Source organism: Eptesicus fuscus, chromosome 10 (genome assembly GCF_027574615.1).
Source record: "Eptesicus fuscus isolate TK198812 chromosome 10, DD_ASM_mEF_20220401, whole genome shotgun sequence".
Lineage (NCBI taxonomy): Eukaryota > Metazoa > Chordata > Mammalia > Chiroptera > Vespertilionidae > Eptesicus > Eptesicus fuscus.
This window is the reverse complement of record NC_072482.1, coordinates 4,652,337-4,672,309: the sequence shown is the minus strand read 5'-3', so window position 1 is coordinate 4,672,309 and position 19,973 is coordinate 4,652,337. Positions and strand designations below refer to the sequence as shown.

Sequence of the window (19,973 nt, the reverse complement as noted above, 5' to 3'; positions counted from 1 at the left end):
TCCAACCAGCTGAGCCACCTGGCCAGGGCTGAGATTTTTTTCTTTTTAAAAAATAGGCACTTGCTCAGATTATTTTTGTTGACTAGACCGGAAGTGCTAGAATTAATATTTTAAAGTTCACCTGAGTATGGTTGAATAATAAAGGCCAATAGATAATTTATTTGGATTTCTTTTTTATTGTTGTTGCTAATCCTCACCTGAGGATATTTTTTCCCTTGATTGATTTTTAGAGAGAGTGGAAGGGATGGGGAGAGAGACAGACAGGAACATCAATATGAGAGAGACACATCGATTGGTTGCCTCCTGCACTTGCCCTGACCTGGGCCAGGTTCGAACCTGGGACCTTTCTGTGCATGGGCTGACGCTCTACCCACTGAGCAACACTGGCCAGGGCTATTTAGATGTCTTCCTGCTAAGATGGACTTTTAAATCGTCTCCTCTGGAGCAGGAACCTGTGACATACAGAGTGACATTAGAACTGCCTCGAAGGGATTTGAGAAAGACCGTTCATACCAGCACCTTGGCTGGACCACCTTCCATGTACCCGGAACCAAATCTTATCCCCAGTGTCTGGGCCAGAAATCTGTCAGATGTGACCCTGACACCTACCCCAACCCACAGGCAAGAGTCGCATGAGAGATAAAAATAACAGCCTCATTGCTGCGGCAGCATTTGAGAGAGAGCTGGGAGGTGGAAGTTGGACTGTGGAAAATTATGAAAAAGTAAAATGGTTATAGTGAACCTTGTCATGGAGGAACCTTTGCCCATGAGGAATCTGTCTTTTTCAGCACTACGACTTTAAAGAACTGAAATCCTCTTTCTTACTAAAGAAGAGCCTCCTCCTAAGAAAACTGCTAAGTCTCAATTTTATTTACATTTTTAAATACATTTTTACTGATTTCAGAGAGGAAAGTGGAGGGAGAGAGAGAGAAACATCAGTAATGAGAGAGAATCGTTGATTATCTGCCTCCTGGCCCTGACTGGGAATTGAACCGTGACCTTGTGGTTCATAGGTCGATGCTCAACCATGGAGACACCGTGGCCAGGCCTAAGGCTCAATTTTAAAAACTGGTAAATAGCCCAGCCTGGTATGGCTTAGTAGTTGAGTGTCGACCTTTGAACCAGGAGGTCAGGGTTCGATTCTTGGTCAGAGCACATGCCCAGATTGCAGGCTCCATCCCCAGTGTGAGGCCTGCAAGAGGCAGCTGATGAATGATTCTCATTACTGATGTTTCTATCTCTTTCTCCCTCTCTCTTCCTTTCTGAAATCAATAAAAAAAAGTATATATTTTTTAATAAAAATAAATAACAACTGGTAAATAGAGGAATATTTCTTTGCTTTTTACTATAGAATCATTGGTAGGATCACCTTAGGTGAAATTTACACAAGTAGATCCCCTAAGTGTTAATATAAAACTCGAAAGAAACACTAAGAGACAAATAAAACTACTGTTAGTTTCTACAACTTGAACATTAATGAGAAGTGAAAATAAATGCCACTGAAATTTCAGTGTACAGATGGCAGTATGATTTGACTTACTCTGGATTTTATAAGAGTGCATAAATTTTATAAAGGAAAATGCCTTTATATTTTTCCCAACTGCGCCTAACAGAGTAAATCCAGGTTATATGTTGATGCTGAATGCAGAAATTACTATTAAACAAAATTTGTAAATTATATTGAATTGTCGTAATATGAAGTTGATTCGTGCCCTTAAAATTTGAAGACCATTTTCTGAACTTTTGGGTTTTTTAATATGTTTTTATTGATTTTAGAGAGAGTGGAGGAAGAGAGAGAAACATTGATGAGAGAGGACAATCAATTAGCTGCCTCCTTCACGCCCCATACTGGGGGTGGAGCCTGCAACCGGGACATGTGCCCTGGTCAGGGTGCATGGGATCATGCTCAGTGGTTCCGAGTGTCAGCCCATGCACTGAGGGGTGGAGGGTTTGATTCCCAGTCAAGGACATGTACCTGGGTTGCAAGTTTGATCCTGCCCTGGTCAGTCCCAATTGGGGCACATGCCAGATGCAACCAGTAGTTGTGTTTCTCTCATAACTTTCTCTCTCTCTCTCTCTCTCTCTCTCTCTCTCTCTCTCTCTCTCTCTCTCTCTCTCTCTCTCTCTCTCTCTCTCTCTCTCTCTCTCTCTCTCTCTCTCTCTCCTCGCTCTCCCCCGCTCCTTCCTCCCACTCTCTCTAAAAATCACTGGAAAAAATATCCTCGGGTGAGGATTAACAAAAAAAATTAATTGCATAATAACTGCTAAAGAGAACTCTTTCTCCACTTTCCAGAAGAGAAAAGTGAATGATGGAATCTTTGAACCTCTATGAATTTTTCTTTACCCTACCCCCCACATCCCAACCCTGACAGGTCTACTCCCTGGCCCTGTCAATGCATACCTGTGACAAGGGTGAGGGGGACACATGTGAGTGGGCTTGGGCTGCCTGGATCAGAGGACAGAATTGGCTTTCTAGCTCATGCTGGTGTGCCAGCTTGTCCCAGTTGTTCAGGCTGCTTCACTGCTTAATTCATGAAGTACAATCTAGCTGGTCTTAGCTGGCTGTGAAAATGCAGTTATTTCTAAAACTGTAGAGAAGCAATTTAAATAAGAAAAGGTAGACATTTCCATTCAAGTAGACTGAAAGCCATATGGGGACAAGAATGGATGGGGAAAAGACTAGGAAAAGAAACAGGCATCTTGGCAAGAGAAAGGAATGGAATTCCTTGACAGATAATTAGCAAAAATTAATTTTAAAATATAGTTCACTCAGGTGTCTAGGCCTTTAAATTGGCTTCTTTTGCTTCTATTCAATATCTCTTAAAACTTTTAGAGTAGCCCTACCAGGTTTGGCTCAGTGAACAGTGGATAGGGCGTCAACCCGATGATTGAAGGGTCCTGGGTCTGATTCTGATCAAGGGCACATACCTTGGTTGCAAGCTTGATCCCCAACCCTGGTCGGAACGCATGTGGGAGGCAACCAATTGATGTGTCTCTCTCACATCAATGTTTCTCTCTCTCTCTGTCTCTCCCCCTCCCTTCCACTCCCTCTAAAGATCAATGGAAAAATATCCTTGGGTGAGGATTAACCAAACAAAAAAACTTATAGAGTACTTATTTTAAATTTTTGTTCATTCTATACGAAGTTACTGAGCACCTGTGTTGTGTTTAGAAAATATTTTTGTCTTAATTTTTAGGTTATTATACAAATAAGGTAATAGTAATAGAAAACAAGTTAGAGCATTCCATGGCATTTCCAGGGGTTCATCTTTTCCTCACCTTTGGCCCCTTCTGTTCCTGGCAGAGACAGATATAAAAAGCAAAAGCTAAAGTCATAGCCTGGCTCAAGAGCAAGGTATTATCTGGCTCAGATTAGGCATTCAGTGTATATTTGTTGAGTGAGTGAGTGAGTGAGTGAATGAATGAATGAAGTAATCCTCCATAGATCAGAAACAGAGCGGCACCGCAGAATGCAGCCTGGACCCTTAGAGTGGGGCCCAGGTGCCTGATGGGAAGGACACCAGGAGCTGAGACTTAGAAAGATGTGGACCTAAGTAGGGAGAGGCCACAGATACAGTGCACACTGAAGGAGGGAGCCACCCCGCCTCTGACTCCGTAGCTCTGTCTGCAGCATTCACATGTCACCTTGGAGCAGGAACCCTAAAGGTCAAGACCTGGTGAAAGCCACCTCACAAGTAAGCCTTCACCAACTGGAACATGAATGCACTTCAGATTCAATGAATTTTGTAGCATGGCCTGACAAAGAACTTAAATATATTCAGATGGTCGAGAAATAAATAAAGGAATAGCTTCTATTTTAAAAGAACAAAATATGGAAATAAAATTGTATGTAATGGAAACAGACAGATATGTAAAGAACGTATACAAATTAAAAATATCAAATAAAATGCAGGCTAGAGATAGGATAACTCTAGCCTGGATACAGTTTAAAAGAAAATTAGTAAATTGGAATAGATTGAAAAATCCTATCTAATAAAGAGGGAATATGCTAATTGACCATCAGACCCTCACAAAGATGGTGGCGCCCACAGCCAATAAGGAGGGAATATGCTAATTGACTGCCTCAGCCCCCCAGTTGCCCAGGGAGGCCCGAGGCACAGGCAAACCTCGGATAGCGGCTGCCCAGCCGCCCAGGGCCAGCCGAGGCTTGTGCTGCCGGCAGTGGCAGCAGCAGAGGTGTGATGGGGCTGTTGCCTTCCCCTGATCACCAGGTTGTCTCCTGCCCCTGAGGATCCCGGACTGTGAGAAGGGGCAGGCCAGGCTGAGGGATCCCGCCCCCCTCCAGTACATGAGTTTTCATGCACTGGGCCTCTAATTCATATATAATCTGTATATATATAAAAGCCTAAGCAACTGGCCGGTAGCTATGACTTGCAAAGCCCACCAGGGGGCAGATGCTCAATGCAGGAGCTGCCGAGCGACAGCAACTTTGCAAAGTGCCCTCTCGCACTCTGGGACCCCCTCGGGGGATGTCGGACTGCCAGTTTTGGCCCAATCCCCGCAGGCCAGACCAAGGGACCCCACCAGTGCACAAATCCATGCACCGGACCTCTAGTACAGTGGAAAGACACATCTTAAAAATATATAAATAAATAAAATAATCGGAGATAGAATATACTCAAATGCCTAACCACTGTATGAAGTTGTCGCTCCTCATCCCTGTCTGACCTTCACATTGCTCTGTGCATCTCTGTCAGTAGCTGTCACTCGCACAATGACCAGGTGTATGTTTTTGTTGACTTAGTTTTGCTGAACTCCTGCCGGGTGCTGAGCTCTGTCCTGGGCACACTACTCATAGACATCCAAGAACAAGTCAGATAAGGGCCTTGCCCTTTTGTTCTAGCCTGTTCGTCACTATATCCCTGGTACACGGTGTTATCTGGCTCAGATTAGGCATTCAGTGTGTATTTGTTGGACAAATGGATAAATGAGTGAATTAATCCATGGCCTTGATTATCTGCTCTATTTGGCCAGCTTTGCAGTGTGGGGAGAGCCTGGGAGGAGACGAAATGCTCTTGTCAGTGACACATGAAACCCTGGTGTGATTCTCACCAAAATGTGTCCTTTTGTTTTTCATTTCTATTTCACAAACTGCTCAGAAGATTCAGAATGCGACAGCAATATAAACAACATCAGTGTTAATTTTTTTCCCACTTTTCAGGCTGGAGTAAAAGGGACATTGGGAAGATTAGTTGGAATTTTTGAGGTAAGTCTGTTAAAATCTTTGGTACATTTTGTATCGTATTAATAACCACATATATTTTTGTCTTAGTCCATCCAAGATGCTGTAATAAAATATCATAAACTAGGAGGCTTATTAACAATAGAAATAAATTTTTCATAATTCTGGTGGCTAGAAGTGGAAGACCAAGGCACTAGCAGATTCAGTGTCTGGTTGAGCACCTGCTTCCTGCTTCATTGACAACTGTTTCTGTCCTCATGTGGTGGAAAACAGAGGTTGCTCTCTAGGTCTCTGTTATAAGGGCACTAATTCCATTCCTGAGGGTCAGCCCCAAAGGCCCCACCTCCTAACCATCACATTGGGGACTGCGATTTCACCATATGAATGGGAGGGGGGCATAAATATTCAGTCTATTGTAGTCTTTGTCTCCTCCAAACAGCTAGAATATTATTTGTAAGTATTATTTATCCCATCCCTATCTCTCTACCTTTCTTCCTAAGATGTGAGAGGGGTAGAGAAGACAGAGGGAAAATGGAAGATTAAGCAGTTATGGCAAAAGAGAGAGAAACAAGGAAATCTACTGGGGTAGAGATTTGGAGGAGGGGAAGGGAAATGAGAAGCAGGGAATAAAGAGGTTAGTAGGAAAAGAGATAATCACTGGCTTGCACTGATGAGACCCTGCCCATCCACAGTCTCTTTTCTTTCTGGTGCCCAGCTACCTAAATTTACTTGGTGCCTTTTTCTTGAGAGGTCATGACCTTTCTGCTCATAGTATTTACATGAAGTTGCACTTAAGGGAACAGAAGTAAAAAAGAGAGTAAAGCCTTGGCTTTAGAAACCCAGCCAAGGAGCTTACCTTCAAATGCAAGTGTAGCCTATTTCAAATAGCCCATCTGGTACTAGTTCCTGTTTGACTGTAGGACAGTGGGAAGTAAAAGGAATCCTGTGGACATAACCTCTCTGGACATAAGTGTGAGAGTGCACTTCGCATAAGTCATCTCAGCTCTGTAAGGAGTAACTCTTCCTCTGTCCTCTCTTTGCCCTCAGAACCAGGAGAGGAAGCACAGAACGTATGTCTATGTGCTCATTGTCACGGAGGTGCTGGAAGATTGGGAGGACTCAGTTAACATTGGTAAGTCATTCCAGATGCCTCCAAAGAGCTCCCCACAGCCGCCCTTGCCGCAGCCACAGGTATTACTCAGAATCAGAAACAAGCGCCTGATAAGAAGAGAAATTATTGCCTGGCTGCCATGGCTGAGTGGTTGAGCATCAAACTATGAACCAGGAGGTCATAGTTCGATTCCTGGTCAGGGCACATGCCTGGGTTGTGGGCTCGATCTCCAGTGTGGGGCATGCAGGAGGCAGACGATCGATGATTTTCTTTTATCATTGATGTTTCTCTCTCTCCCTCTCCCTTCCTCTCTGAAATCAATTTAAAAAAACATCCTCCTATTATTTATCTTCTTTAAAAAAATCCTATATAATAAAAGGCTAATATGCAAATTGACCGAACGGTGGAACGACCAGTTGCTATGATGAGCACTGACCACCAGGGGGCAGATGCTCAACGTTGGAGTTGCCCCCTGGTGGTCAGTGTGCTCCCACAGGGGGAGCGCCACTCAGCCAGAAGCACTGAGCTGGGCTCACAGCTGGTGAGCGCAGCGATGGTGGTGGGAGCCTCTCCCACCTCTGCCACAGTGCTAAGGATGTCCGACTGCGGGCCTAAGCCATCAGTTGGACATCCCCCACGGGCTCCCTGTCTGGGAGAGGGCACAGGCCAGTCTGAGGGACTCCCCCTCCTCCCTTCCAGTGCACAGATTTTGTGCACTGGGCCTCTAGTATATATATAAATATAAATATATATACAATTAGTGGCCTGGTGCATAGATTTGTGCACATTGAAAGGAAATTAACTAGAAGAAATATTTTAATATCACTATTCTCCCTTTCTCTATAATAGAAGTGTCAGAGCCTTAACCGGTTTGGCTCAGTGGATAGAGCGTCGGCCTGCGGACTCAAGGGTCCCAGGTTCGAGTCTGGTCAAGGGAATGTACCTTGGTTGCGGGCACATCCCCAGTAGGGGGTGTGCAGGAGGCAGCTGATTGATGTTTCTCTCCCATCAATGTTTCTAAAAAAGTATATTTTATTGATTTTTTACAGAGAGGAAGGGAGAGGGATAGAGAGCTAGAAACGATGATAGAGAAACATCGACCAACTGCCTCCTGCACACCCCCTACCGGGGATGTGCCCGCAACCGAGATACATGCCCTTGACCGGAATCGAACCTGGGACCTTTCAGTCCGCAGGTCGACGCTCTATCCACTGAGCCAAACCGGTTTCGGCCTCATCAATGTTTCTAACTCTTTCCCTCTCCTTTCCTCTCTGTAAAAAATCAATAAAATGTATATTTTTTTAAAAAATAGAAGTGTCAGAGATGAAAAAAAGTTAGTAAAATGTATATGAAAATAATATGTAAATTGATTAATAAATAAATCATAATATAAAAAACATGATATAAAAACATTGATAAAAACAATGACTGATAAATTGATTGAACTTATTCTAATATGTCCCTGTATATCACATTAAGAGTAAAAACACTTACAGAGTGCTTGACTAATTTCCCTTATGATGAAGTATTTACAACTTTAACGTCACACACACTTTGAACTCGAGAGAAAGCAACATATAACTGACCATGTCCGAAAACAGGTTCAGGTAGGAATATTCCTACTCCGTCTAGAGTTTGTTCTTGTGATTTATTAATAGTCATTCACAAATGCTGGCATCACAGGAAACTGTCTTCTAATTAATTTAAATGGGAGGCCAGTATCAAACAGGGACAGTTGTGCTAATAGTTGGTCTTTGGACATATTCTGTCGATGAAACCGCTTTCTTTCAGCTTCAGAATGTCAACAAAAACAACCAAATTCACGATCAATGACAGATTGAAACACATCGTGCATGCACGAGTCAATGTTTATTTATAAATTGCCAGTGCACGGTCATATGTACTGGCTGGTTGGATGGACAGACGGTCAGTTACTTAGCCTTTTATATATATACTAGTGTCCCAGTGCACAGATTTGTGCACATTGAAAGGAAATTAATTAGAAGAAATATCGCTATTCGCCCTTTCTCAATAATAGAATTGTCAACCAAATTCGTGATAGACAATGACAGATCGAAGTACACATGTGCGATTGGCACCAGCGAGAGCTTTATATGTCTCACGCATGCACGAGTCAACTTAGCCTTTGTGTATATAGAATAAACTTGCTTAATTAGACCTGCTTTCTGATTTAGCTAAACTTTTTCCAGCCCAGTGAAGCACTCCAACTTCTCTTTCAGGTAATTGTCAGCAACACAGCAGTAAATATCAACACGAAGCAGATTGTTATTATAGATCACTCAGGGAGAACAAAGGGTAAAATATTTAACTGACACAGTGTTTGACTATATTCTGTGCAGTGGGAAAACCTGAAGTCATTTTTAAGGTCCGCCATTTCTTTTTTTTTTTTTTTTTTTATAATATATTTTATTGATTTTTTACAGAGAGGAAGGGAGAGGGATAGAGAGCTAGAAACATCAATGAGAGAGAAATATCAACCAGCTGCCTCCTGCACACCCCTTACCGGGGATGTGCCCGCAACCAATGTACATGCCCTTGACCGGAATCGAACCTGGGACCTTTCAGTCCGCAGACCGACGCTCTATCCACTGAGCCAAACCGGTTTCGGCAAGGTCCGCCATTTCTTACTTCTCTTCAGTCGGATCAAGTTTCTAAGCTTTCTAAATCTCTGTTTTCTGGCTAATGAAAAGAAAATAGGATTCCCCCAAGTCTCCTATATACTCCAAGACTTCTGTGAGGATCAAATGAGATGAGGCACGGGAAAACACTTCACAGACATCGGGTTAAAGTGTGAAATGTTTGCACCTGGCTATAAAGTAAGTTGAGTTCCTGGGCTGAAGAAACTCCAAGGAGGTTAGTTGCTAGGGAGAGGAAGCCAGGCGTTGCTATATGACATCATTACCCAGTGCCCACAGCCACCGTTTCTGGGTTGGGCTGGGCTGTGGGCTGCATTTTGCGTCATGGGGTCTTGGCAGCGTTGGCTGCGATTTGGTGGGGTGTCACTGTGGGGTGGTGGCAGGGCCTGTGTCCCACTTGGGGGAAGCCGAGTGATGGTTTGTTGGTGCCAGGTCCATGGTGCCGTTTATTTTTAAATGGCCAGTACGCATCATGGCAGCCCCTGTGTTGAGTGTCTGCCCCCAGGTGGTCAGTGCGCATCATAGCTACCGGTCAGACAGACAGACAGTGCTAGGTAGGTAGGTAGATAGATAGACAGACAGACAGACTGACTGACTGACTTCAGAGAGGAATGGAGAAGGAGAGAAAGATAGAAACATCAATAATGAGAGAGAATCATTGGTTGGCTGCCTCCTGCATGCTCCCGCTGGGGATCAAGCCTGACAGCCCAGGTATATGCCCTGACTGGGAATCAAACCATAACCTCCTGGTTCATAGGTTGACGCTCAACCACTAAGCCATGCCAGCTGAGCAATAGGAGGACATCCTATCTAATAAAGAGGGAATATGCTAATTGACCATCACGCCCTCACAAATATGGCAGCCCCACAGCCAATAATGAGGGAATATGCTAATTGACTGCCATGCCCTCAAAGCTGGCAGTGCCCACAGCTACAAGATGGCAGCATCCAGGCCTCTCAGCCCCTCTGGGGCGGCAGGCGCACAGCACAGCCGGGCCCGCCCCCAGGGAGGTCCAGCCACTCCACTTGCCTGCCTCCGGAGTCCCCTCAGCCCCCCAGCCCCCCAGCACCGGCCTGAGGCGCAGGCAAGCGTCAGATGGCGGCTGCCCAGCCTCCCAGGGCCACCTGAGGCTCAGGTAACCAGGGCCGGCCGAGGCTTGTGCTGCTGGCAGTGGCAGCAGCAGAGGTGTGATGGAGCGTCGCCTTCCCCTGATTGCTGGGTCGCCTCTCGCCCCTGAGGGCTCCTGGACTGTGAGAAGGGGCAGGCCAGGCTGAGGGACCCCTCCCTCCACCCCCAGTGCATGAATTTTCATGCACCGGGCCTCTAGTATTTAATAAAACAAGCATGTCTATTTTTGAACTTGTGAAAGTACAGTAAAACCTCAATATAACAGACTAATTGGAGCGAGGTGGTATCTGTTAAAGCCAAAAGTCTGTTATATAATAAAGTAGGTTTTCCAAAGGCATATGTTTAAAAAATTGGCAAATAAGTTAGTTTACCTGTTTTTACTTATGTAAACACATTTGTGTAATTAAAATTAAGTATGTATGAAAAGTTTAATTTCACAGAAAAGTTTTCTATGTGTATTACAGTAATTTTACATTTATACTGAATAGGCTCAGTAAATGCGTCCATTCACCAGTCACCTTGAGTAAACAAATTCACATGGCTGGGGCATGGCTTAGTGCAAGTCAAACATCGGCCAGCAGGGCTTAAAACTGCTGCAGAACACGGGAAGGTGTGGCTCAGCGATTAGAGCATCATCCTGTGTTCCAAAAGCTCTCAGGTTCGATTCCTGGTCAAGAGCACGTACATGGGTTGCAGACTCAATCCCAAGTCCCAGTCAGGGTTCTTGCAGGAGGCAGTCAATTAATGAATTTCTTTCACTTCAATGTTTTTCTCTCTCTCTCCCACCTCCTTCCTCTTTCCCTCTCCCCCACCCCTCTCTCTCTCCCTCCCTCCTACACTCTCTCTGAAAATCAATGGGAAATATATCCTCGGGCCCTGGCTGGTGTGTTCAGTGGTTAGAGCATTGACCTGTGCACCAAAGGGTCTAGGGTTTGATACCTGGTCAAGGGCGTGTACCTCAGTTGCAGGTTTCCCAGCTCTGGTCAGGGTGCATGCAAGAAGCAGCCAATCGATGTAACCCTCTCATGTCAGTGTTTCTTTATCTTTTTCCCCCTCCTCCTTCCCTTCCATCTCTCTCTCTAGAAATAAATGGAAAATATATCTTCAGGTGAGGATTTAAAAAATCCTCAGGTGAGGATTAACAGCAACAACAAAATACTGCTACAGAAAGTCACGCCACACAACAGAATCAGTTACCTTGAGATGCAGTATGATCAGATCAGTATGATCATGTGCTAATCATTCACCAAACACTGTTTATCAGCAGTGACTCTTGGATGTAAATATGTAGTAGACTATAGTTGTAGGTATGTAATATTTATGTTGGCAAAATTACTACAGTGTTGTTTTTTTCTACATATGCCCTATTTGCTAAAATTTGTTAAAAATAATACGAAAAATAAGCTGTCAATTTACTTATAAGAAAATCTTCGTTAAAAGCATTTTAAAATTAACAGGGTGTTAATTTTCACATATGACATACGGACCAGAAATTCTGTTCATTAAATCCGAAGTCTGTTAAATTGAGGTCCGCAAAATCGAGGGTTTGCTGTATTTTTGAAATGTATAAAAGGAAGCTGAAGTTGGGAACATGGTCAACCAATAGAAACATGGTCCATAAAAACAGGAAATGTTACTAAAATCAGATTGGCTCCTCCTCCACAGCGCCAGGCCCACTGCTGGCCACAGAACCCCCCGGTGAGGGCGGGACCTGTGCTGCTTATTCTTGTCGGAGAAAACTGGGCCTGGTGGTGTGAGTTCCTCTCCAGAGCCATTAGTAGATGCAGAGTAGTGGAAGTAGTTTCCAGTTATATCCATACTAGAGGCCAATGCACAAAATTCTGCAAGAGTAGGCCTTCCTTTCCCCGGCTGCCGGCGCCGGCTTCCTTCTGGCACCCAGGACCCAGGCTTCCCTCACAGCCCCGGCTTCTTCCAGAAGGACGTCCGGTTAATTAGCATATTACACTTTTATTATTATAGAAGCATATTACGCTTTTATTAGATTAGCTTTCTCCTAAAGAGCTGTTTGCTTTGATCTCTGAGATCACTATTGTATTCATGTCTTTGAACTAAAAATTGAGGTGATTTAATGGTTGGGTCATGGTTTAATCTTTTCCCTCTGTACACATGTATATTCTAGAAAAGTAATATTGATTTAATTTCTGTTTTAAGTTGACAAACAGACAAAACACTTGCCAAAACCTCTCCCTTTATTGTTAGTGTGTGCTTTGCTACCAGGCCCCTCACACTTTTGATGTGGGCATTTCATAGCCCTTTAGCTTTCCATGGCTTTGTGTCTTGTAAGGGTGCAATATGCTTAAGTAAAGGAATTCAATGGGGAGTAATCAAAAATAGACTCCTGGACAGCTGGGGTTGGGCTGAGAGGGAGACAGAGGTAGTGTGGCGTGGCCTGTCCACAGAGCCTCTGTCTGGCAGGAGTCACACTGAGATAGGAATTTTTAAGGTACCATTGCACTATTAATACCCAAAAAGCCTTTCACCTGTGCTCCCACCCCTGAGAATTGACCCTGATGAAGTCATCTAAACTATGGTGAATACGCCCAGCCGGCATGGGTCAGTGGTTGAACATCACCCTGTGAACCAGGAGGTCAGGGTTCAATTCTTGGTCAGGGCATATGCCCAAGTTTCAGGCTCGATCCCCAGTGTGGAGCATGCAGGAGGTGATTCTCTCTCATCATTGATGTTTCTACCTCTCTACCCTCCTGCCCCTTTCTCTCGGAAATAAAAAATATATTTAAAAAATTTTAAAATGAGGAATAAGTTTATGAGCCTTCATTTTTTTTAAATCTTTATTGTTGAGAGTATTACAGATGTCACCTTTTTTCCCTCCCATTGGCCCCCTCCACCCATTCCCTGCCCTACCCCAGGCCTTCACCACCCTATTATCTGTGTCCATAGGTAATGTAAATATGCTACAAGATCTTTGGTTAGCCTGGCTGGCGTGGCTCAGTGGTTAAGTGTCAACATATGAACCCGAGGTCACAGTTCGATTCCGTCAGGGCACATTCCTGGGTTACAGGCTCGATCTCCAGTAGGGGATGTACAGGAGGCAGCCGATCAGTGATTCTCATCATTGATGTTTCTATCTGTCTCTCCCTCTCCCTTCCTCTCTGATATATATAAAGATCTTTTGGTTAATCTCTTCCCACACACCCCCTCACCTCTTCTCTCTGAGATTCATCAGTCTGTTCCATGTTTCCATGCCTCTGATTCTATTTTATTCATCAGTTTATTTTGTTCATTACATTTCTTATTCGTTTATTTGATTTTTAGATTGAATTGTTGATATACTAGTATATATATTTATTGCCATTTTATTGTTCATTTTTTATCTTTCTCTTCCTCTTCCTCCCTTTTTCCCCTTCCTTCTTTCTCCTCCCTTCTTCCTCTTTCTTTCTTTCCTTCTTCCTTCTTTCCTTTCTTTCTTTCCTTCTTCCTTTTTTTCTTTATTTCTTCCTTCCTTCCTTTCTTTCTTTCCTTCTTCCTTTTTTTCTTTCTTTCTTCCTTTCTTTCTTTTATTCTTGTTCTTATTCTTATTCTTATCCTTATCCTTATTCTGTGAAGCTCTTTATCTGACCTTCAATTCTAAATGATAGCTTTGCTGGGTATAGTAATCTTGGATGTAGGTCCTTGCTATTTATTCATCACTTTGAATATTTCTTGCCACTCCCGTCTGGCCTGCAAAGTTTCTGTTGAGAAATCAGCTGACAGTCATATGGGCACTCCCTTGTAGATAACTGTTTTTCTCTTGCTGCTTTTAATATTCTCTCTTTGTCTTTAACCCTGAGCATTTTAATTATGATGTGTCTTGGTGTGAGCCTCTTTGGATTCCTCTTGTTTGGGGTTCTCTGCACTTCCTGGACTTGTAAGTCTATTTCTTTTACCAGGTAGGGGAATTTTTCTGTCATTATTTCTTCAAATAGGTTTTCAATTTCTTGGTCTTACCCCTATAGTTTGAATGTTGGTACTCTTAAAGTTGTCCCAGAGGCTCCTTACACTATCTTCTTATTTTTGGATTCTTTTTTCTTTTTGCTTTTATGATTGGGTGATTTTTGCCTCCTCATATTCCAAATCATTGATTTGATTCTTGGAATCCTCTACTGTTGAATCCCTATAAATTATTCTTTATTTCAGTTAGTGTATGCTTAATTTCTGACTGTTCCTTTTTTATGTCTTTGACATTCTCACTAAGATCCTTGAAAGTCTCACTAAGTCTCTTGACACTCTCATTAATTCCTTTACAGCTCTCATTAAGATCCTTGACAGTCTCACTAAGTCCCTTGAAGCTCTCATTAAGATCCTTGGACTAACCTTATAAGCATTGTTTTGTACTCTGTATCCAGTAGTTTGCTTGCTTCCATTTCTTTCAGTTGTGACATATTTCTTTGTCTCCGCATTTTGGCTGCCTCCCTGTGTTTGTTCCTATGTATTAGGTAGAGCTGTTATGTCTCCTGGAATGGTGTCCTGTAGGGCCACTGACTCAGCCTCCCCAGTCACCTGAGCTGGGCACTCTATGTGTGCCCCTGTGTGAGCTGTGTGCACAGCCTTATTGTAGTTGAGCTTTGATTGCTGTTGGCTTCACTGGGAGGAATTTACCTCCAAGCCAATTAGCTGTGAGGACCAACTGTGTCTACAATGGAAGAGCTGCTGTGCAGGAGACACAGGACTTGCTTCAGTGGGGTTTTGGTGCTCACTGAGTCTGCCCCTTGAGTGTGTCACTTGTGGATGTGTAGAGTTGTAATCTGGTATAGTCTGAAGTTGTTCACTGAGTGCACTGGCTCTGGGGCCTCCCAGGAGGTGCAGAGTCAGCCACTGCCTGGAGCCACCTGGCAAGAGCTACAGATAGATCTGCAGATGGCTGCTACTTATATTGGGCTAGGAAGTGCCAGGCGAGGCCCAGCTGTGAAACAAGGCAAGCTGGTGCTAGTGCCGGGTCTCAGGCCTTTTATTGATAGTTTTGACACCAGCTGCTGCTTGTTTGAGAGATTTTAGCAAAGTCTGAAGCTTGAGCCAGGACAGGCCATTCATATGGTAAAGCAGCTGCATACAGTTTCGGTGGGGCTGCAAATTGGATGGGGCGGGGTCTCAGGGATTCACCAGGGCTGAGTGAATAGTGTGGGCCAACCTGATGGAAACTCAGATATGGCTGCCAGTCAGCTCTGCTTTGGGAAGAGGTCCCAGCACAGGAACAATGACCCCTGCAAGTACCCCTATCTGGGAGAAAGTCACCCCCAAGTTCCTGCCCCAATGCCAGATAGTCCAGTTCCTCTTGTATGTCCCTGGATTCCCCAAAAGCAGCCGCCTGGCGCTGGAGCTCAGAGGAAGTGGGATGGTGTACTAGTAAGTACTAGGGCCCTTTAAGGGGAACACCTGGGACTCCAGCACTTTACATATCACTCAGCCACAATCCCCACTGGTTTTTACAGTCCAAAGTTACGGGGACTTCTCTTCCCAACTCTGGAAACCTGGGCTAGGGTTCTGTTGTGGGGCTAGGACCCCATGCTTCTCATGGGAGGCCTTGAAGATACCCCTTCAGATTAATAAATGCCACACATGGGTGCCGGACAAGCTCGTTTCACACCTCCGCCCCTCCTACCAGTCTCAATGTGCTTTCTTTCTTTCTTTCTTTTTTTTTATATATATTTTTATTGATTTCAGAGAGGAAGGAAGAGGGAGAGAGAGATAGAAACATCAATGATGAGAGAGAATCATTGATCGGCTGCCTCCTTCACACCCCCTACTGGGGATCAAGCCCGCAACCCAGGCATGTGCCCTTGACCAGAATTGAACCTGGGACCCTTCAGTCCGCAGGCCGACGCTCTATCCACTGAGCCAAACCAGCTAGGGCATATGCTTTCTTATTTACTTCTCTAGTTGTTGGACTTCCATTCAGCCAGATTTCAGGTGGTTCTGAATAGTGATTGTTCTGTATTTCAGTTGTAATTTTTATGTGGTTGTGGGAGGCGGCAAGTATAGGCCACTATCTTAGTTCCTAACCCAAGATCTTATATCTGTGAGCCTTCCTTCAGATGAAAAATTGGGTCCTAACTGTACAACTCAGTGAATGAGAAGTGTTTTAAGGTACATTCATCTGAAGGAATGTTAGATGTTAAACACAAACTTACAAGAGCTATTATCATGGGAAAGTGCTTACAAAATAGTGTTGGTGAATGAAAAAAGCAGGGCATAGAATTATATATACACTAGTTAGAGCTACATTGAAATAGTAATTTGAAATGAAAACTAAACGAGATACTGGTTTTCACCAAAAGAATTGGCAGTGACCAACAAAAGGAAACAGTGCTGGCTGGGGTGTGTGAGACCAGCGCACCACACACAGCGGGATTGGGGGCTGCGGTAGCCATCTTGGCAAGCATTTTGGCACTATGTATCATGAGCCCTTTAGAGTGAAATGTTTTATTTTTTATATATATAAATATATATTTTATTGATTTTTTTACAGAGAGGAAGGGAGAGGGATAGAGCGTTAGAAACATCGATGAGAGAGAAATATCGATCGGCTGCCTCCTGCACACGCCCTACTGGGGATGTGCCTGCAACCAAGGTACATGCCCTTGACCTGAATCAAACCTGGGACCCTTCAGTCTGCAGGCCGACCCTCTGTCCACTGAGCCAAACCAGTTAGGGCATATTTTATTCTTATAATCTCAATTTTAAGGATCTTCCCCTGAGAAGTTAAAAAGAGAAAAACAGAGATAAAGATTTTTTTCTAATTATAGTATTATTTAAAATTACAGTATATTGATGTTCAGTGATAGGGAAATGGTTATAATGGACTGCCATTAAACGTGTTTTTAAATTTATTTTTTGGTGTTAATCCTCAGCTGAGGATATTTTTCCCATTGATTTTTAGAGAGAATGGAAAGGAAGGAGGGAGGTAGTAAGAGAGAGAGAGAAATCGATGTTAGCGAGACATATTGATTGGTTGCCTCCAGCATGCACCCAACCTAGGGCCAGGGATCGAACCTGCAACCCAGACAGGTGTCCTTGACCTGGAATCGACCCCATGACTGTTTGGTGTTTGGTCCAATGCTCTAACCACTGAACACACCAGCCAGGGCAATTTTTTTTTTTTTTATGAAGTGGAAGAATGCTTAAGAGGCAGTATAATGTGAAAAAAAAAAAACACACTATAACAGTGATAGTAATAATAAAAGGGAACTCTTAATAGCATGTATTATGTGCCAGGTATTATTCAAGTACTTTACATATTAATCCTCACAGCAGACTTGTAAGATAGGTATTATTTATTATCTCTACATTGTAGATGAGGAAAATGGCACACAGAGAGGTTCAGTAACTTGCCCAAAGCCTCACAGCTCATTAGAGGGCAGTGATGTGATTGGAGTCCAGCATATTAGCGGCAGCATCCATGTTCCCAACCCCAACATTGACTCTATCAGAGCCTTTCAAGATTTGGAGCACCTTAAAGCACGATCCAGTTACAGTTGTTCATATGCAGTATCTTTTTTAAATAGGAGGGAAGGAACAGCAAATGCATTAAGGTATTGAGAAGGGTCATTTCTGGTTGAGAAGATTATGGGAAATTATATTATACTTTTCTCCATTTTCCCAATATTAAGCAATGATCTTTTAATGTAAGAGAAAAAAACAATAAAGGATTTTAAAACATGAGTTAAGAGGACGAACAAATAGGAGATGGATTGACTCCATGAAAGAAGCCATAGGCCTGAGTGTGCCTGGACAGGACAGTATGGATGGACAGAGCCAAGTGAATGGCATGTAACACATATTTTAAAAGAGAAAAAAGCTCTGGTCAGTGTGCTCAGTGGTTAGAGCATCAGTGTAACCAGTCAGCATTTCTCACATTGATGTCTCTCTCTCTTCCCCCTCACTCCCTCTCTCTCTAAAAAGAAATCAATGGGAAAAAATATCCAGAGAGGATTAACAAAAGAATAATAATTTTAAAAAAATAGACTGAAAAGTTAATAGTGATTGTGATAATTTTTTCTTTTTCTAAAAATGATATTTTCTTTTATATAGATATTAGAGGCCTGGTGCACGAATTCATTCATGGTGGGATTTCTCGGCCTGGCTGGTGATTGGGGCTGATCGGGGCTGTCTCACCCAGTCCCAATTAGGGCAGTCGGGGCTGGCCGGCCAGGGGGAGGGGCCGTGGGAAGTTGGCCGGCCTTGGGAGGTTGGCTATGGGAGCACACTGACCACCAGGGGGCAGCTCCTGCATTGAGCATCTCCCCCTGGTGGTCAGTGCATGTCATAGCGACCAGTTGACTGGTTGTTTGGTCGCTTAGGCTTTTATGTATATAGATGTTACTCATATAAATTTTTAAAAATAAATACCTGATTACAAGCTAGCCATCCTGGTAATTCCGGAAGCTTAATGCTCAGGTTGATTTTTGCAGGAGAGGAGGATGCTGGCTGGGCTTCAGGCTCTTACCAGGAAGCTGAGGAGGCCCCATGGCCCAGGAGCACAGGAGGAACCGCTGGCCTTGATTCTCTGGAGGGCAGTGCCATATGGTTACTGTCAGCTCCTCAGTTTTCATGTTTCTTACCTATTTTCTGCATGAGCATTTGTACAGTATTTTCTTTTTGTTGTTCTTTTTTTCTTTTTTTGTTGTTAATCCTCACCTGAGGATATTTTTCCATTGATTTTTTTAGAGAGAGTAGAAGGGAGGGGGAGAGACAGAGAGAAACATCTGTGTGAGAAAGACATATCGATTGGTTGCCTCCCGCATGTGCCCCGACCAGGGCCAGGGATCTAGCCTGCAACTGAGGCATGTGCCCAAGGCTGGAATCGAACCTGGAACCCTTCAGTCCGTGGGCTGATATTCTATCCACTGAGCCAAACCAGCCATGGCTGTACAGTATTTTAAGCATATAAAGTGTGTTTGCATTACTCTTATAAGAAAATGTATTTATAATACATGTTTTGAAAATGTTGACAAACATTACTTTTGTTTCCTTCTGCATTTTCTCAAAAGTTAGATTAGAAACCTTTCGTTGCTTCCCTGGTGTCCTGATGGTTTCTGTGTGCCTCCGCAGGAAGGAAGCGGGAGTGGTTTAAGGTAGAAGAGGCCATCAAAGTGCTGCAGTACCACAAGCCTGTGCAGGCGTCGTATTTTGAGACGTTGAGGCAAGGCTACTCCGCCAACAACGGCACCCCGGTCGTGGCCACCACATACTCGGTTTCTTCTTCGCAGAGCTTCAGTGGCATCAGATGACTGAAGACCTGGAAGAGGGTGGAAATTGGAAACCAGACTGAAGTGCAGACCTTCCCTCACCCCCTCGCTCTCCTCCCTCTCCTCACAGGCCTCCTCTCTCGGGCATGGCAGCAGAGAAAGGGCTCGGTGATAATATTGCTGTTTGGTGTCACGTGATGGGGCTTTTCTTCTCAGTTGGGGTGGGGGGTAATTTGTAAGTCCTTTTGTGCATGATCTGCCCCTCCCTGTTCACATCCTACATTCTCAGAGGCAAACAGCCATCCTCTGCCTCAGATTGTGAAGGGTTCCGTCTGTCACATCTTGGCCCTGGCCAGGCTCTCTTATTCGATTTTTAATTTTTTTTAATTAAAAGATACCAATACGAGATGAAATCTTTCAAGAATGTGCTCTGAGGTGTGCTCTTCTGCCCAGTGGTGGGTCCCGTTCACTACAGGGTGCATTTATCTCCACATTATATCCTGGGCACATAACACGTAAATAAGTGACTTTTAGAAGAGGAATTTAACTCTTTAAATTTTTCAAGGTTTTGTTTAGTTTTTAATTTTGGGCGTTCTGAAACAGAGCCTCACAATTTATGTTTCCTTTTGATGTTAGTGACTAGACCAGCTCCCTGCCCCTCCTCGTCCCA

General features: G+C 43.8%; 1 protein-coding gene across 3 annotated transcripts in view; it reads left to right on the top strand.

Annotated features, from left to right (window-relative positions):
* Positions 1 to 19,709, top strand: part of NUDT3 (nudix hydrolase 3) — a 98,760-nt gene extending 79,051 nt beyond the window's left edge. For 2 of the 3 annotated variants that reach the window (XM_008152008.3, XM_054721920.1), the window contains exons 3-5: positions 5,183 to 5,227; positions 6,251 to 6,335; positions 19,167 to 19,709. In XM_008152008.3, coding sequence (XP_008150230.1) covers positions 5,183 to 5,227; positions 6,251 to 6,335; positions 19,167 to 19,345 — 309 coding nt within the window. In that variant the 3' untranslated portion in view covers positions 19,346 to 19,709. The remainder of the gene's footprint in view (positions 1 to 5,182; positions 5,228 to 6,250; positions 6,336 to 19,166) is intronic. The other variant, XM_054721921.1, reaches the window with a different exon arrangement.
* Positions 19,710 to 19,973: the final 264 nt, after the last annotated feature.